Source organism: Thalassophryne amazonica, chromosome 21 (genome assembly GCF_902500255.1).
Source record: "Thalassophryne amazonica chromosome 21, fThaAma1.1, whole genome shotgun sequence".
NCBI classification, from domain to species: Eukaryota; Metazoa; Chordata; class Actinopteri; order Batrachoidiformes; family Batrachoididae; genus Thalassophryne; species Thalassophryne amazonica.
The window spans coordinates 3,793,713-3,812,283 of record NC_047123.1 but is presented as its reverse complement, the minus strand read 5'-3'; the positions used below and the strand labels follow the sequence as shown (position 1 = coordinate 3,812,283).

At 42.9% G+C, this 18,571-nt stretch overlaps 1 protein-coding gene across 1 annotated transcript in view; it reads left to right on the top strand.

Moving 5' to 3' along the window:
- Positions 1-18,571, top strand: part of lama4 (laminin, alpha 4) — a 50,478-nt gene that overhangs the window by 7,766 nt on the left and 24,141 nt on the right. The window contains exons 7-18 of the mRNA XM_034161664.1: positions 1,686-1,866; positions 2,210-2,293; positions 2,376-2,527; positions 3,266-3,376; positions 3,898-4,009; positions 4,185-4,349; positions 7,445-7,638; positions 15,092-15,208; positions 16,150-16,298; positions 17,355-17,496; positions 17,578-17,671; positions 17,741-17,857. Of these exons, the coding sequence (XP_034017555.1) occupies positions 1,686-1,866; positions 2,210-2,293; positions 2,376-2,527; positions 3,266-3,376; positions 3,898-4,009; positions 4,185-4,349; positions 7,445-7,638; positions 15,092-15,208; positions 16,150-16,298; positions 17,355-17,496; positions 17,578-17,671; positions 17,741-17,857 (1,618 nt within the window). The remainder of the gene's footprint in view (positions 1-1,685; positions 1,867-2,209; positions 2,294-2,375; positions 2,528-3,265; positions 3,377-3,897; positions 4,010-4,184; positions 4,350-7,444; positions 7,639-15,091; positions 15,209-16,149; positions 16,299-17,354; positions 17,497-17,577; positions 17,672-17,740; positions 17,858-18,571) is intronic.

Genomic DNA, 18,571 nt, shown 5'->3' with positions numbered 1-18,571 from the left:
AGACTTCTACCTTAGATTTGGAATGTATAATAGAAGATATACCTTACTATATTTTCATGAAAAAGGAGATTTTCTTATCATTTGATCAGCTTTGTTCCTGCAATAACTAAGAAATGGTTACAGATGTTGGTTGGTTGGTTGGTTGGTTGGTTGAGTGTTTTTTTTTTTTCACAGGATATCTTACAAGGATGTGAAATTTGTTGGCAAAGTCAGTTCAAGCAAGATTTGTGACTTCTTTGATCCAGATCCCATCTTAGATCTTGAGCCCTGGACTTGGCTCCTGTGATCCTTTTTTCCGAATTACAGATTACTTCAGAGATTAGGATCAAAGGTCACCCCTTTACCATGATTCTTTTGATCCTGATTGCAATATCAAAGAAAGAAAGACATGTGGCAATGAAAACATAACCTCCATGAGAAGGTACAAAGATCAGGATCAAGATCAAAGATAAGTGATCAGAATGGGGTCAAACATTTTGTTTGAAGCTTGGTGATCATGACCAAAAGTTAGCAATCAAGACCAAGGATCAGGATCATTACTCTTCCTTTGATCATCTTTGTTTCCCCAACTACTAATATGTAGTTACAGATAATGCAGGAAGCTCAGATTTCATCTCCAGGTGGTTGGTTGGTTAGTTGGTTTATTACAGGATATCTTACAAGGACATGAAATATGTTGGGAAGATCAGCTTCAGGTCAAGGAAGAGTTATGACAACTTTGATCCAGATCCTGCCTTTGATCTTTGACCTCTGAGATAACCTGTAACCCAGGTTATGGATGAATTTAGTAATTCGCATCAAAGGTCATCTCTTGATCTTGATTCGTTTGATCCTGAATCCAGTATCAAAGCAACACAGATGGCAATGAAAACATAACCTCCATGGGAAGGTACAAAGATCAGGATCAAAGATAAGTGATCAGAATGGGGTCAGACATTTGGATCAAGCAAAATACAAGCTTTATTTTCAATTTTTTAAAATAAATTCTTTGTGTTCTGTGTGATATATGACATCACATAGATACTTGTGATCTGTCAATCATAAAATGATCTGATTGAATATAATCAGATTATTATTAATATATAAATAACAGGGGACTTCGGTATTTTTTCACATCCTTGAAAGTTGAAGTGATCACACATTTTACATATATTATACTTATATTTTTATGAATATTAAACAGTCGTTTAATTTCCAGGCACTGTGTTTTATGTGTGATGTGGACTTTATGTTGTTAAAACGAACATTTTAGCGACATAACGACAACCTTGACAACGAAGTCCAGGCTGTCGGGCCCAGAGGAGGAAGACAACCTTCGTCCCTAGGCCTGTCCAGCTCCTAAACACTGAACCTTAACCTCCTCATGGCTTGAAACTGATGCATGAAGCACATTTTAAAGGCACTTTATTTAAAAGCACATTATAATCCAGCACTTAGAAGTTTTTTAGCTGTTGGATGTGGTTATGTGGCCTGTGTATTGTTGATGGTTGTGTACTGTGTGTCTGTGTTACTTTTTTAAGCCCTTCAAGCTCCTGCCGTGCCTTTTTAAAATCGCCCCTTAGGGATAAATAGTGATCTGAATTAAAACGTCATCTGGACTGTGGTGATTTGAGTGTTTTGTTGGATGGGGACCAGCTGGGTCCACGCTGGGGTCTCACACTGCGTTTGTCCTGCCTGTGCTGTAGGAGGGATACTCTGGTTTCTCCAGCTGTCAGGGATGCCGGCGTTGTGAATGTGGGCCGGCTTCGGTGCGCCCCACCTGTCACCCACTCACCCAAAGCTGTCTGTGCCGCCCGGGGGCCGGAGGTCGTTACTGCGAGCGCTGCCTCCAAGGCCACTGGGACTACAGCCCATCCGGCTGTCAGAGTAAGTAAACTGTCCACCAGGAGACATGTCGAGCATTCTAACACCCCCGCACCATTCAGTTTAGAACTCACGATGCATGTTTACCCAGATGACAAGCGTGCCACCGGGGCTCCCACGCCCACTGGAGCAGTAGTGTGCATGATGTCACGTTAAGAACTGAATCCACACATTCACACAGCTGCTGAAACCCTCAGTCCCACAGCGGCGAGGCCCAGATGTGCTGGCGTCCAGCCAACATCAGGGGGTTTGCTAACTGTCCCGTGCCAGCTGGACAACAACTTAAACCAGTGTGGACAAGCATCTGTCTGATGAGGTCCTTCTGGATGTGTTTCCCCTCCTGCAGAGTGTGACTGTGAGAGTGGACACTGTGACACACACACCGGCGACTGTCTGTTAGAGGCCGCAACCGTCAGCCGGTGCAACATGAGTAAGTGGACTTCACGAAGGTTGATGACTGTACGCTCTTTGTTCCCGAGGTTCTAGCGTCCATGATCCTTCCTGGGTTTCAGGTTGTGATGAATGCATTTGGCATCTGACTGGAGACATGCGTCTGTCCAATAAGACACTGGACCAGCTGAGAGTCAGTGTGTTAAATATCTCCACCGGCGCCGCTGCTAACGACCGTCTCAAATACTACAACTACACGGCTCATGGCCTGCAGGTGAGCACTCCACAGCACTGAGAGCTGTCAGTCAGCACAGTTAGTGTGGCTTTTGTTTTTCCTCTGTGTGAGTCACCGTGTAACACAATTAAAACACAGCACATGTCTACATGGCATGAATTACATTATGAGTTATTATTTTGAGTTTTAATTCATGTGTTCTCGAGTCAAGATTGAGTAGAACTGATTTCAGTTCCAGGACGAGACAGTAAGAGACACGAAACCGGACTCGAGTTCTATAACACAAATACAAGGACTCAGTCAGTGTCAGTGTCCTTTTATTTGCATTTTTCATACCGGCCCAACATTTTCTGATTTATGGTTGTAGGTCACCAGGTAAAATAAAAAAAAAAAAGTCAAACACAATGAGGTGATGATTTGTTAAAATAAAATCAGGTCTCCAAAAAACATTTTTACAGTGTTAAATTAACACTGCAGTGAGTGCATATGGTCCCATCCCACATGGTGTTAAATCAGATCTATTGTATCATTAAATCAGCTCTGTCAACTTAATTTAACACTATCTCAGAGTTGATTTAACACTTCTGAATCAGGCCATATGCACCTGTGTAGTGTTAATTTAACACTGCAGTCTGTACTTCTGCAGATATCATTAATAAACATCAGTGTTGAAATGCACTGAACATCACTTCCTGTTGCACCAGAACAATTTTTTTTTATGAATGTCATGTAATTCTTGAATTAAACTGCAGTTTGTTTGTTTTTGTTTGCTGGCAGACTCAGTTTTTAGGTTGGAGGAACAGGTCCTCTGTGATGAAGGTCCAGGTGGCGGAGCTGGAAGCGACCACACTCGATGTCATGTTGGACATCAATCAGCAGGAGGAATCGGTCAGACACCATCACACCGTTACAGTCAGCTTTCACCTTGGCCTTTAGCTCCTGGTAGCACACAGTCAAACAGTTCTTGCAGTATAAGGTTTAAGATTTCAATATGCCTGGTTGCTGTCCGGGTGCAGGTCCAGTAAAGGCCTAAGTTGTAAATATCAACAGTTATGTCCTTTTCCCAGTGCTCTCTGTAGTCAACATCAGTCCTGTACTTGTATACTTATAGCTTGGAGGGAAGCATTGAGATCTAAATACCCTCTGGCCACCCTGTGGGACATGATGGGTACTGAGGGTAGGTTTGAACCCTGTGTCCCTGCAGGATGGTGTCTGCACTCATTATCAGTAAGAAGAAATGTTCAGATTTTTCTGTCATTGTAATTCCGTTACCCCGCGACCCAATCCTAGATGAGCGGTTGAAGATCTACGTATGTAATTCCATTTCTGTAGAATTACCCTGTAACAGGCTGTAGTGACGTGGCCCACTGAACGGTGTTATTGATTACTGTGTGTGGTGGATCTGACAGGAGAGCTTGGTGAAGACTTTGGGTGACAGGCTGGATGAAGACACGCTTCAGACCTTCAGCTTGGCCCAACAGCTCAGCACAAACCTCACTGATCTCAACCTGCAGATTGAAGGTATCAGGACTCAAACTGCTGACTGCCCGGGTCACAGTCGGGTCATTCCCACTGCATGTGAAGCTGGAGAGATTTAACCCAACAGCATTTGGGGTCGATTACTGGAGACCCATAAAATCATGTGTCTTAGGAGGTTTGTCTGACTCGCAGCATCGTGTCACTCATGTTTGTGCAGAGATGATCCAAGACTGGGAGCTGTACAGTGTTCAGCCGAATGTGGACCCTGAGGTGGTCAAAAAGAGCACGGAGGCGGCCCAGAGTATGGTGGCCTGGATGAGGAAACTGGACCTGTCACCACGAGAACCCATCGCCACCGACGAGTCGACTGAAGCTCATGACTGTGAGCAGCTACAGACACAGATCACAAATTACTGACCACAACCTTCAACAAAAACACTGTTTGCTGAGTAAATTTCAGAATATTTCTCTCAGTTCAGTTAAATCTGTTTAAGAAGTGTAAAGCCTTCAAACATTTTCTATACCGATAACATCGCTGATACCTTGACTTTGATACTGGTTCCTGAGTGGTAGCTTTTTTTTTTTTTTATGCTACCAAAATTATTTAAGATAAATTTTATTAATAAGACATTTACAAACCTTTGTTTTATTGTTTCTGTAAGTTTACAGAAATGATCTGTTTTAGCATCTTGGCATTTTTCCACTCATCATAAACGGCATTTAACAAGAAAAAAATGATTCAGTACAACCCGAACATGTGTTAACATGAAGATAAATTAATTACATGAGGAAAGGCGGCAAAACTGAGACCTGAGCTGCCTGCTGGACCTCCTGGACGTCTGCAGTATTTGAGCAGTAGTACACTGATGATTGTGTAGGTTTTTTTTTTTAGTGCAAAAAAAGGTTGCGTACCCAATCTGGGCCTGAAAATGGGTGTCGCTGGGTGCAACTGATGGTTGTAGAAGATTGTGGGAAACCAGGAAAGTTTTAAACATGTTTAAATAATTTGTGGTGATGGGATAAGTTGCGATTCGCATGACATGATTAATCCGATTTAATTGGTACAGATCGCGAGTACCCGTGTGTAAGAATAAGCGGAAGTATGAGGTAGAATCTGTAGTAACCTGGACCGAGCGTTCTCTCAGCGAAGCCTACTTCTGATGCTCCTCCCTAACAAGAAACCCGTGAAAAGGATTTAAAGCTCAGCGTTGAGATTTTAAGAGACAAATGCTTCTTAGTGCAAAAACAAACCAAAAATATCACACCAAAGCAAACCAAGACCTTCTCGAGGCAAAGACGTGGAGTATTCCTCAATGGCTAAATCATTGTGGCAATCGCTCAGTGGTGAGGACGATCATCTCCTGATTGAGTCCTGGACGGGATGGTAGGTGCGGAGATAACTGAATGGGTCCTGTCTTGTTTTGCCCTGTTTCTGACAGCACGCAGTTGCTGCGTGAAGCTTCTGCCGGCCAGGATCTTGCTTGTCTGTCCTCCTTTTCGTCTGTGCTGTTTATCCACTTCCATTGCTGTCCAGTTGCCTCGGTCCGTTGCTCGTCCTTTCCAGGTCTTCCAATTAATGGAGCAGCTCTTAAGGTTGTGCTTGAGGAGGTTCTTGTAGCCCTCCTCTGGACTGTTTTCCTTCATTCAGCTGGGGATAGAAGATCAGCTTGGAAAGTCAACTGCCATCCATGGCTGGTCCTTAAAGATGGCACACTCTCTGGTTCTTGATGATGACACACTCTCTGTAGCTTGGCTTCAGCCAGGACACTGATGTTGGTACAACAGTCATCTTCCCACCGGATGTGGAGGATTCTCCTCAGGCAGCACTGGTGGATTAGCTCGAGGACCTTCAGGTGGTGGCAGTAGTGTGGTCCAGGTCTCATCCATATAGCAATGTTGGCGTAAGCGTAAAAGTTTGAAAAAACATCTCAAGAAAAGAAAGTATTTGGTGACGTCCATGGGTTCTAGACTTCAGTCCTTATATACTCAACAAAAATATAAACGCAACACTTTTGGTTTTGCTCCCATTTTGTATGAGATGAACTCAAAGATCTAAAACTTTTTCCACATACACAATATCACCATTTCCCTCAAATATTGTTCACAAACCAGTCTAAATCTGTGATAGTGAGCACTTCTCCTTTGCTGAGATAATCCATCCCACCTCACAGGTGTGCCATATCAAGATGCTGATTAGACACCATGATTAGTGCACAGGTGTGCCTTAGACTGCCCACAATAAAAGGCCACTCTGAAAGGTGCAGTTTTGTTTTATTGGGGGGGGATACCAGTCAGTATCTGGTGTGACCACCATTTGCCTCATGCAGTGCAACACATCTCCTTCGCATCATCCGTGAAGAGAACACCTCTCCAACATGCCAAACACCAGCGAATGTGAGCATTTGCCCACTCAAGTCGGTTACAACGACGAACGAACTGGAGTCAGGTCGAGACCCCGATGAGGACGACGAGCATGCAGATGAGCTTCCCTGAGACGGTTTCTGACAGTTTGTGCAGAAATTCTTTGGTTATGCAAACCGATTGTTTCAGCAGCTGTCCGAGTGGCTGGTCTCAGACGATCTTGAAGGTGAACATGCTGGATGTGGAGGTCCTGGGCTGGTGTGGTTACACGTGGTTTGCGGTTGTGAGGCTGGTTGGATGTACTGCCAAATTCTCTGAAACGCCTTTGGAGACGGCTTATGGTAGAGAAATGAACATTCAATACACGAGCAACAGCTCTGGTTGACATTCCTGCTGTCAGCATGCCAATTGCACGCTCCCTCAAATCTTGCGACATCTGTGGCATTGTGCTGTGTGATAAAACTGCACCTTTCAGAGTGGCCTTTTATTGTGGGCAGTCTAAGGCACGCCTGTGCACTAATCATGGTGTCTAATCAGCATCTTGATATGGCACACCTGTGAGGTGGGATGGATTATCTCAGCAAAGGAGAAGTGCTCACTATCACGATTTAGACTGGTTTGTGAACAATATTGAGGGAAATGGTGATATTGTGTATGTGGAAAAAGTTTTAGATCTTTGAGTTCATCTCATACAAAATGGGAGCAAAACCAAAAGTGTTGCGTTTATATTTTTGTTGAGTGTATCTATAATTATGTTGGTTTTTCCCAGTCATTTTGTTGCCTCTGAAAACAGGAGTGTTGGCTGTAATTTCTTAATGGTTAATGCAAAATTTAAAAAAAAAAACCTTGAATGTTTAATTTCATCTCCATTGTGGTGGAGTGTAAAAGCAAAATTACAAAAGTTCACTGTCCAAATACATTTGGACCTGACAGTATTTCAAAGGTTTTCATTTAATTTCAGATTTGTATTTATTTATTTATTTATTTATTTATTTATTTATTTATTTTTTCACATTCCTGCATCGTCTTGAGGTCCAATCACAATTCCACTTATGCTTTTCACTAACTGGAAAAGCGACTTTCCTGATGATGTCATAAAGGCTGGTGTCCTTTCAGTGCTGCGGCATGTTCGTCAGATGGAGAAGAAGCTGATGAGCACAGACGGCCGTCTCTCATCTATCAGGGAGGTCCTGTCACGTTTCAATGCCAAACTGTCAGAGGCCCAGGAGCTTCTCCAGACGGCAGCCAGCACCATCCAGCAGGCAGAGGACAGGAACATGGCCAACGTCCTCAAATTCCAGAGGAATGAGGTGATTTCCCATCACCCTCTGGGGCCTTTTCTCCCACTCTCCACTCTCATCTCTGTGTGGAATTATTAGTGTTGCTCGGCTTCTCTGCTTCTCTAGTCCTGGTGTTTAAGTGCAAAATGGCAGAAACACAAACCATGTGTGTGGGCTCGAGGCGCGCCGGATGATGCCCACGCAGGGGGAGAAGCTGCAGCGCAGATATTGTTCCCGTAAGGACATTCAGACATGGTTGAGTTTTCCCACAGCCAAAGAATTACTAACATACTTGAGAACATTTCATAATTCGCACACCAGTCCAAGAATTAACGCTTCAGTTTAAGAATCCTCTGACGGCCGGCATTCTGCACGATTTGTGCTGCATTCCATTTCCAGAGGGAAAAATCAGACTTCTGTCCAGGGGCGTAGTCAGAATTCAGATGCTGGGGGAGGGGGAGCATCTCAGCATTTGGAGCATTTTAAAAATTTGAAGCATTTTCTGAAGCAGTTTATTCATTTTGTGTTTCCAGCACTTGAGAACAGTGAAACACGAGGGGGGTTTCCATGACACTCCAAACCACTTAATTTCAAACAGCTAACTGAAAACACACTTAATGGAAACACGTGTATTTCACGAAAACAAAACACTCAAGTATCACCAAAAAGTATCCACGCTCACATAAGGTGGTTTTTCTGTCGATTCCAAAAACCATATTTCACAAAACTGCAAGGAAAACATTTTTTCCAAAATTATAGGTCATGTATAAATACAGGACGTGTACATGTAGATGGAGGCAGGAACCAAGAGCTTCTTAAAGCTTATAAGAGGCGAATGCTATGACAATATTTGCATTAGAAAAAACAATGGAAATCCCATATATTTCCCACAACCTGCGTATCTTTTGCCTTGATGATTGGAATGAGAGTTATCATGAGGAAAAACAAACCCAGGATTCACATAAAATCACTCAGTGGAAACACTGTCATTTTGCTGTTGTGTTTCACCGACATTCGGAAAATATCAACTTTTGCACACATCTGTAACGGAAACCCCATACTATCTGAAGCAGTTGCTTCATTGTGTTTCTAGGTCTTGGAAACAAAAAATCATTTTCTGAAGCGATTGGGTCACTTCGAGTTTAAAGTGTTTTAAAAAATCACTAACTTTCTGAAGCATTTCCTGGACCCATTTTTGTCATTTGGTATTTTAAGCCTTTGGAAACAGTTATTAATTTTCTGAAACGATTGATTCATTTAGTGTTTCATGCACTTTGAAAGTGCATGAAGCATTTTCTAAAGCAGGTAAATGATTTACTGTGTCATCCATTTAAAAAAGTGATACCTTTCTCAAGCAATTGAATCATTTGGTTCACACTTTCTGAAAGCATAGTTTCTCCAAACAGAGTGTAGAACATTTCAGGCTCAGTTTAAACCAAAATTTCACCCATACAAGCGTATTGTAGCATTTGGAGGATGAATCATTTTTTGAAGCAATCAGTTTAGTGTTTCAGGTGTTTTGAAATATGGCTCTGAAGCAGTTGGCTCAGTTGGTAATAGTGAATCATTTCCTGAATTCATTGTTTCATTTAGTGGTTTGAGCCTTTGGAATCACTTATTCATTTTATGAAGTAATTGGTTAATTTAGTGTTTTTAAGCATTTTGAAAAGTGACAATTTCTGAAGCATTTGGGTCATTGAAAATAGTGGGTCATTTCCTGAAACTGTTGTTTCATTTGGTGTTTTGAGCCCTTGTTTTGTTAAACATTTGGTAATTTCATGTTTCAAATATTTCATAAATGTGAATAACTGATGAAGCCAATGTTTCATCATAGTTTCTGTTCGAGTTCGACCGATACATTGGTTGGTCGATAATATCACCCGGCATGAGCCTTCCACAAACATGAGTATCAGTAACTTTTTTCCCAAGTAAATAATGCAGAAAATTCCTTTGGCTGTTGGAAATAGTGTCATTGGTTAATTTGTCCAGCAGAGGGCAATCAGACAGCATTGTTTGTAGTGCTGTCTAGCATGGCTGGGACCCCATTACCCAAGAGAGAAGAAACAGAGGCAAATTGACCAGCTGCCATTCAATTTCAATCAGAGTGGGTGATTTACAGCAACAAGAGACAAGTGGTTGCTATGCTGCCAGCTAGACGGGGCCAAAATAGATGAGAAATCTATTTAATGCAAATAGTGAATGATGCAACATAGTGACGTGTCATTCTGAGTGAAAGCAGCGTGACGTACGTTGGATGATTGTTGGTTATATTTGTAGTTATTTATAATGAAGTTCATGTTTAAACTGTAAAACATCAAACCTCAGTTACATTTCTTTGTCATAAGAGGTTGATAATGAAATTTAATCCCTGACATTTTTGGCAGATATATTGGTATCTTAAATCTGTATCGTTATCATATGGAACCAACAAAATCCATATTGGTTGGGCTCCAGCTTCTGCAGTCAGTATGTGTTGACCATTTCACTGTTAATATTAAAGGTTTGGGATTCGGCTATTTGATGGGCCGTTGGTAATGATGTCACAGATTAACTCCGCCCCTCTGTTTGACCTCACCTGGTGGAGTCTGTGGTTGGAAGGAAAACCTGCAGACTGTTTGCGCTTCACAGAATTAGTTTGACGTATGTGCAGCATCACAAAGCACCACTGCACAGATGAAGACGTGTTTCTGTCCACCTCAGACAACATGCATGAAACTAAGATTTCACACTAAAAGTCTGTCCACACCCACAAACCTAAAATATGCATAAACATTTTTCCAGATGTAGAAAGCATGTGGGCACATTGCTTTGTTTTTTGATCTCAGTCAATGTGAAACACGTTGGACAAATATGAGCCCGCTTGCCACTCCCACATTTAACCATATATGGGTGTAGACGCATACTTTTATGTGCCGATGTTTTCTTCATGAAGAGAACAGAAGAGGAGTTCATGCCCTCCAACAGAACATCTGAACAGTTATTTACACAAGCCTCTGATTTGTAACATCCGTGGCGTCATCATTGAAGTCATGAACACGGGCGGCTCTGGTGGGGGGGCTTGATGTAGTTGCAGCCCTCACAAGAATTTCAGTACCATAACTGCACCAGAAAACTGAGATTTTCAATGGGACCCACCGTGTCAGTTCACAACACGCACATAATCATACATGTTGTTTGTTGTTTTTCTTTTACTTATTCTGTTTGTTGTATGCTGGTAGGATTAAAAATGGATTGTTTATGTGGAAAGTGCCTCCTTCCAGGAATCAGGACCTGGCAAGCTTAAAAAGCAGGACAGTCCAAATTTTAAAAGAATGAAGGAGAATAGCGCCATCTATAGGATAACAGCCTTTATCCTGACTCAACTGTTGTTAGCTACATTGGTTCTTAATTATTCATCCTGTAAGCTTTCCGAAATTTTCCATTTGTGTCATGTCAGACGGGTGATTATTATGACTGTTTAACCTTTTACAACCTCAGGATTTTTTTTTTTTTTTTTTTTACAGCAATGTTGTGTGTTGGGGGGTGTGGCTGGATATTTTGGTGTTCTTTTCTTTTCTTTGCTCTCCAGGTGGCATGAGAACTGATTTGTCTGTGGAGAAGGTGCTGGCTGAAGAATCCTTCACCCTCATCAACATCATGTGCAGCACCTGTGACTGGTGCTCACATGCAACCTTAAAGACTTTCAGCTGAAGCAGATAATTGGATGGCGTTCTGCTTTTAAGTCATGTGTGATTCAAGCAGAACTGCCGGGAACTCGACCTTGTGATGTTCGTTTGTGAGATGCTGAGGACCGCGCCTGGGTTTGACACATCGAGCCCGTGAAGGAGGAAGGGTGAGGGACACATGCTGTCAGCACACATCAAAGGTGATTAAGTATTTGACTAATTGTTGATAGTAACTTGGTATTTTGTTACGCAGTATATTTGAATTGTGATGAGGATTGTGCAGCTCGCTTCTCACTGCTGTGGCGTGCGGACAAGTGATCCTCCACCTGTTGTGAGAAGCTGCTCATTTGCATAAAGCTTAAAATACAGACCTGAATGTGTTGCTGATAGTATGTGTCTTTTGAAGGATATTAGTTGTAACTGCTGACTTACCTCACCCCTTCTATCCTTCGCAGAGAGTCGGTTTGTCGTGTCCACCTGGGGGGTGTTTGGCGGTAGTGGTGAGTCCAGGAGCGCCGGGCTTCGATCCTTTTGGGCGCTGGAGAGCGTGCCAGCCTTCACTCCACCAGAAGGACGCTATTTCTGTTTTTACACTTTTTATGCACCAGCGGGTGAAATAAATATATTGTTTTTGGAACCGCTTTTCTGGTTATTTGTAGCGCTGGGTTCCGTCTGACGCAGGTCCGCTCCTCAACCCGCGTCGACACATAACAAGCAATTTCCAACTGATTTCCCCAGAATGGCCTATTACGCTTGAATATATTGTTTGAAAAAAAAAAGAAACATGAATTTGTATTAACCGAGAGAAAGCCTTTTAAATTTTTAGGAAACTGAGTGAGCGCCAACTTCAGACATTCTCTGGTTCAACAGTGATGGTAAAATCACTTAAATATTTTGGCAAGAGAGGATTTTATTTCAAATCAGACCTTTCTTCAAAATAAACATTTAAAGAATACAACAAGCCAGCTCCTTGAACAAATGTTTGTGATGTTTCTAAACATGTCAGATCTAACTGCAAATAGATTTGGAATCAGGAAGCAAATAAAAAAAATATTATGGTATTTGTTGCCGTTGTTGTCCCTATTTTGGAGCAAAATGGACATGATTTAAAAAAAAACTTTGTATCATCAGTTCCTCCTTTTTTTAAATTTTATTTCTTTATTTATTTTTGTCTTGTTCAGCTGGGTGCACATTGTGGCAACCATAATTTTACACATTTTATGCCTGTTGCCATGATTAAACAAAAGCTGATAGAATCACCGACCCATCAATCAAATCCTCTTCTCCATCATTGTCAAATTACACAGAAGGACTTTAAAATTTAAAACACCCCCTGAAGTGATGTTTTCAATAACAAGCTATGCTTTTTGCATTTTGTTGAGAAATAGGGATTGTGAAACTTAACAAATTAGCGAAAACACTTGCTGTTTCTATTTGTTGTGTATTATACTTGTGAAATAATAACATACGTATGTAGTAGATATGATACTTTAAATTTACCTTAAAATGTATATTTGCACATTTACTACAGATTGTCATAAAATCACACCCCACCAATGAAAAAAACTCCTGAAGAACCACTGACTATTAAACTGCACTGAATCATCATGATGGTTATGAATGACTGTGTGTGTTTGTAGCACACTGTCAAAGGTGTGCTGGACAGACTCGTGGTTGTGGACACCGGTGCACACTCCCAGATCTGACCTGCACACCCACAGAGTACTCAGACCTCTGAAACTGTCTTAGAAGTAGTTTGGCTGTAAAGTCACGTGATTGTTATTTGCCGTAAACGTCAACCTGCAGAAATGCTGGATTTGTTATTTTTGTTACATCTAACATCGCATCCGGTGATTATTTGTGTAAAATGCTGATTGGAATTTGGATGCAGGAGGTTAATGTTTTTTTTGGCCGCTCCTCTCCGTTCCTTTGCTTTTACAGCTGAGGTCAGACTGCGGTTTTGTTTCGGAATGACAATAAATAGCAACGTGTGTTATCTGATGAATCTGCGTGTTGACCGGTGCGTTAACCAAACACGGGGCCTCTCCTAATCCAGAGCAGCACAGACCGGTTGACACCAGCTGCACCACAGCGTGCAAAATAGCCTCATCGTTACACCCACAGTGTGGATGCTTATAAACAGGAGCCTGTGTTATGCAGAGCATCCGAAAAGTATTCACAGCGCTTCACTTTTTCCTCATTTTATGTTACAGCCTTATTCCAAAAGGGGAGTAAATTCATTTTTTCCCTCACACTTGTACTCACAACACCCCATAATAACAACATGAAAAAAGGCATTAAAATAAAAACTAAGAAATCACATGTTCATAAGTATCCACAACTTTTGTTCAATACTTTGTTGATGCACCTTTGGCAGCACTTCCAGCCTCAAGTCTTCTTGAATATGATGCCACAAGCTTGGTGCACCTATCTTTGGGCAGTTTGGTCCATTCCTCTTTGCAGCACCTCTCAAGCTCCATCAGGTTGGATGGGGAGCGTCGGTGCACAGACATTTTCAGATCTCTCCAGAGATGTTCAGTCAGATTCAGGTCTGGGCTCTGGCTGGGCCACTCAAGGACCTTCAGAGAGTTGTCCTGAAGCCACTCCTTTGATATCTTGGCTGTGTGTTTAGGGTCACTGTCCTGCTGAAAGACGAACCGTCGCCCCAGTCTGAGGTCAAGAGCACACCGGAGCAGGTTTTTATCCAGGATGTCTCTGTTCATTGCTGCATTCATCTTTCCCTCAATCCTGACTAGTCTCCCAGTTCCTGCTGTTGAAAAACATCCCCACAGCATGATGCTGCCACCACCATGCTTCACTGTAGGAATGGTGCCTGGTTTCCTCCAAACACAACACCAAAGAGTTCAATCTTTGTCTTATCAGACCAGAGAATTTTGTTTCTCCTGGTCTAAGAGTCCTTCAGGTGCCTTTTGTCAAACTCCAGGTGGGCTGCCATGTGCTTTTTACTAAGGAGTGGCTTCTGTCTGGCCACTCTACCATACAGGCCTGATTGGTGGATTGCTGTAGAGATGGTTGTCCTTCTGGGAGGTTCTCCTTTCTCCAAAGAGGAATGCTGGAGCTCTGACAGAGTGACCATCGGGTTCTTGGTCACCTCCTTGACTAAGGTCCTTCTTCCCCGATCGCTCAGTTTAGACGGGCGTCCAGCTCTAAGAACAGTCCTGGTGGATCTGAAGTTCTTCCATTTACAGGTAATGGAGGCCACTGTGCTCATTGGGACCTTCAAAGCAGCAGAAATGTTTCTGTACCCTTCACCAGATTTGTGCCTCCAGACAATCCTGTCTCAGAGGTCTACAGACAATTCCTCTGACTTCATGCTTGGTTTGTGCTCTGACTGTCAACTGTGAGACCTTATATGTAGACAGGTGTGTCTTTCCAAATCATGTCCATTCAACTGAATTTACCCCAGGTGGACGCCAGTTAAGCTGTAGAAACAGCTCAAGGATGATCAGTGGGAACAGGAGGCACCTGAGCTCAGTTTTGAGCTTCATGACAAAGGCTGTGAATATTTATGTACACGTGATTTCTTTTCACATGTACAAAAGAGAAAATTTGAATGAATTTCATCCATTTGGAATAAGACTGTAATGTAACAAAATGTGGAACAAGTGAACTGCTGTGAATACTTTCTGGATGTAGCAGGCTGAGGACAGAAACCTGCTCTTCTTCTTTCTAATTTTTTTCTTCTTCAGGTCACTATTTCTCATAAAACACCAGTTAATCACCACATGTACCACTGCCCCTAAAAACCTTCACTGTGGCTGATTTTGCTTACGTGTCTTCCCCTGTCCATCCACAAGGTGAAGCAACAGAAGCTGGTGGACGACCACGCTGCTGTCAACGACACACTGGACTCAGCCGCCGACCTCATCTCTGAAACAAACATCACGCTGTCCGAGGTGGACGCTATGGTGCAGGTGGGCGCTGACATCACGTCCACGACCTGAGTCGCCCTGAACGTTCCCGGGTGTGAGAATGTTATTTGTAAGATATTTCTGGTAGTATGTAAATTCTCAGCCAATCAGAAAGTCAGTACCCACTATGTCATTCAGCTGATTAGCATATGATTAACATATCAATGCACACGCGCCGAAACGTGAGCAATCACTGGACACCACTTTAAGTTGGACCAATGAAATGCATTCTGGGTAAAATGTACTGATAAATAAATGAGTCCTTATTCTGTAGATTGTAATGTTTTATGCTGCTGCTGTGGTGAACATGTTGAAGTTCCTTAGATCTTGTCACAGTTATGTCCGTAGGTGTTTTTGATGTCTAAATTATGAAACAACATGACACCACAAGTGAGTAGTTGGGTTGGATTATGTGCTTCATAATGTCAAGCTTCGTGTTGTTGGGGTGATGTTGGAATGATCCCAGATGTTTCTCCTGCTTGCTCATAAAAAGCAGAAAATTTAACAACTGAAACTTTTTCTGCTCAGAGATCCAGAACCAGGACGTCTCCACCTTAATCTAATAGACAGAGATCCAGATCAGCGTGTCTCGGGGTTTAGAGTGAATCAATTTGAGGGAAAGACTCGTAATGGCCTGCGACAAGTTCTAAAGGAAGCCAATTTGATTAGGAAGCCATTTGTGGATTGCTTCAGATTAAATAAGCGATGATCTCACACGGTTCTTCAGCTTTAGCCAAATGGTTGTTTATTGCGTTATCCTGTTGTGGGGAGTTGAAGTCAAACCCAGGAACCAGGAGAAGTGTGTGTCTGTGTACGTGTGGTCTAACAGTCAAAAGGTTTATAGGTGTTTTTTTTTTTTTTTTTTGTTGGTTTCTTTGTTTGTTTGTTTTTAAACATTAAAGTGTCTGAATTGTAAACAATCAAATGTCTGTCTGTGCGCGCAGAACGTGACCATGTATCACGCAGCAATCGATGGCGCTAGTGACAAGCTGACGGAGAAGACAGACCGCCTCGCCATGGCAGATAGAGACCTGGTGCAGAGGGCGATCGAGCATGCCGAAGAGCTGGAGAGAGAGGCCAACGAGCTGGAGGAGTGAGACATTCAGTACAAACATCAGAATCACACCACGTCGTCATTCAGGCTGACCCAACACTCGCGCTGTGTCACCGTGCACAGCATTGGCGCTTTAGGCTCACAGTGTGGCGCAGAGGTTTAAGGCATGAGCATCATTAGGATTTGATCGGTATCGATACTCCTTATCAATACCAATACAGTACATTTTGCTGTTCTAATTCAACACCTTGTCTGAGATATAATTTTATGGAACAGAACACAGTTCATCAGATGGTGGAAAGCTGATGTTTAACCCTAATGACCTTGACCACAGGGATAAGGACACTGACTCAAATGGTTGACCTTTGGCTGACCTTGCCAGGGACACTCCAGAAATCCCCCATGTATGTGTGCTAAGTTGGTCCACATCAGGTTGAGAAAAAAAAATTCCAAGACGTTGACCCCAGTGACCTTGTGAAATGAACCCTTGAAGGCCAAGGTTGACTTTGACCTTCATCCTCATAGTAACTTGGTAGAATCTGGCCTGAGCCCTGTGAGGAGTAGACCAATAAACAGAGAGACAGAGTCGTGAAGTAAACTGACTTTTGGTAAATTTGATGTTGTCTGGTAACTTTCTGAACCCTCCTCTGACATTTTGATCAGAAAGCACAATTCTCTGTGTGTGGTCGGAGTGTTGATGACCCCAGTGATGGAGAAGACCAAGGACACGCCCTCGCTTCACCCGGCTTTAGCAGACAGATGGTCTTGAGAGGTGCGGATGGACCGGTTTTCTGTCTGGGTGGTTGCATTTCAGCACCTAAGGTGGTTCTGGAGTGTTGTGGTTTGGACAAAGCATGGCACTGGTGCACGCTCCCAGACCTGACTCGACTCTGTGTGCCAAGTTTGGAGAAAATCTCATTTTTGATGTTTGGCATTACCCCCAATCTCCTAACACGTTAAAGACAATGACAGGGTTGATCTTCAACCACATTCAGCGTTTGGTGGGCGTGCGGCCCAGGGAGGGCAGGGAAGTGAATATTTGGCATTTTGAAGACATTTCGTGGCCCGTAATGTGTTCCATGGTGTCTCCTGCAGAGACCTGAGGCAGAGTGATGCAAACGGCTTCGTGCAGCGCGCCATAAGCGCCGCCAATGTCTACAACAACATTGTGAAGTATATCGACGACGCCAACATCACCTCACTCACCACGCTGAACCAGTCCCAAAGAGCCGAAGACGTAGGATCGCAGACCCACATGGTACATGTTCCGATCCATGTCGCCACGGCAACACTGTAGCCTGGATGTTCTGTGTTTCAGGCCATTTCTGCGATCAACACACAGCTGGGACTCCTCGTAACGCAGAGCGACAGCGTCTTGAAGGAATCTGTTTCATTGCAATCAGAACAAATCGGTACGAGGCTTTTTTTTCCGTAAATGTGTCTGACATGTTTCTCTTAATTTAAGCTTCTCACTGTTTCAGATGTTGAAGCTGAGGTCGCCGATAAACTGAAGTACATTGAAGAGACCAAAGAGACGATGGACCAAAATGCCAGGATGCTTGCAGAAATCGTGCAGGACATCGACAGCATTCAGATCAGTAAGAAGACACTCGAGTACTTTTAAAGAACTTTATTCTCAGAAGCCTCTTTCTCAACCTTCTGAGTTCTGGGAATCGCAGCAACAGTGGCCTGGGTGGCCACCAGACAGACGCTTTGTTCAAGCTACATGTAACTTTAATCTCACTTGCTCCTAATTTCCATCTTGCCTGTGATGACAGGATTGTTTCCTGCTACAATCCCAGACATGTCCAATAGGTGGCAGATAGGTATATGGGATATTACATAAGCAAAACCAAAATTTTTATTGATCCGTGTATTGACGTTATCCACATTTTAATCAGTTTATCTTCATTATTTGGCCTTTCTAATTGTGATTCTGATCCGTGTATTGGCTCCCAATTCAGTTCAGACTGCAGTTTAAAATATTGGTGATGACCATTAGAGCTCTGCACGGTCAAATGCCTCTATGTTGGTGAACTCTTGCACCCTTATGTAACGAGCAGGTCTCTGAGGTCCTCGGACCGGAACCTGTTGGTTCTCCCTCGGTCAAGGCAAAAGGAGACTGTGTGCGTTTGAGGTTGTGGCTCCCAAACTGTGGACTGCACTGCCACCCATATGGTTTGGGGGTTGACCTTAATGTAACTGGAAGGCCGGCTGTGCTTTGGCAGAAGATCGCACTCAACTGGGGGCCATCTAGTTTGTGTCACAATTAATGATAAAAGGTAAAATCATGAAAATTTGCCAAACCTTCA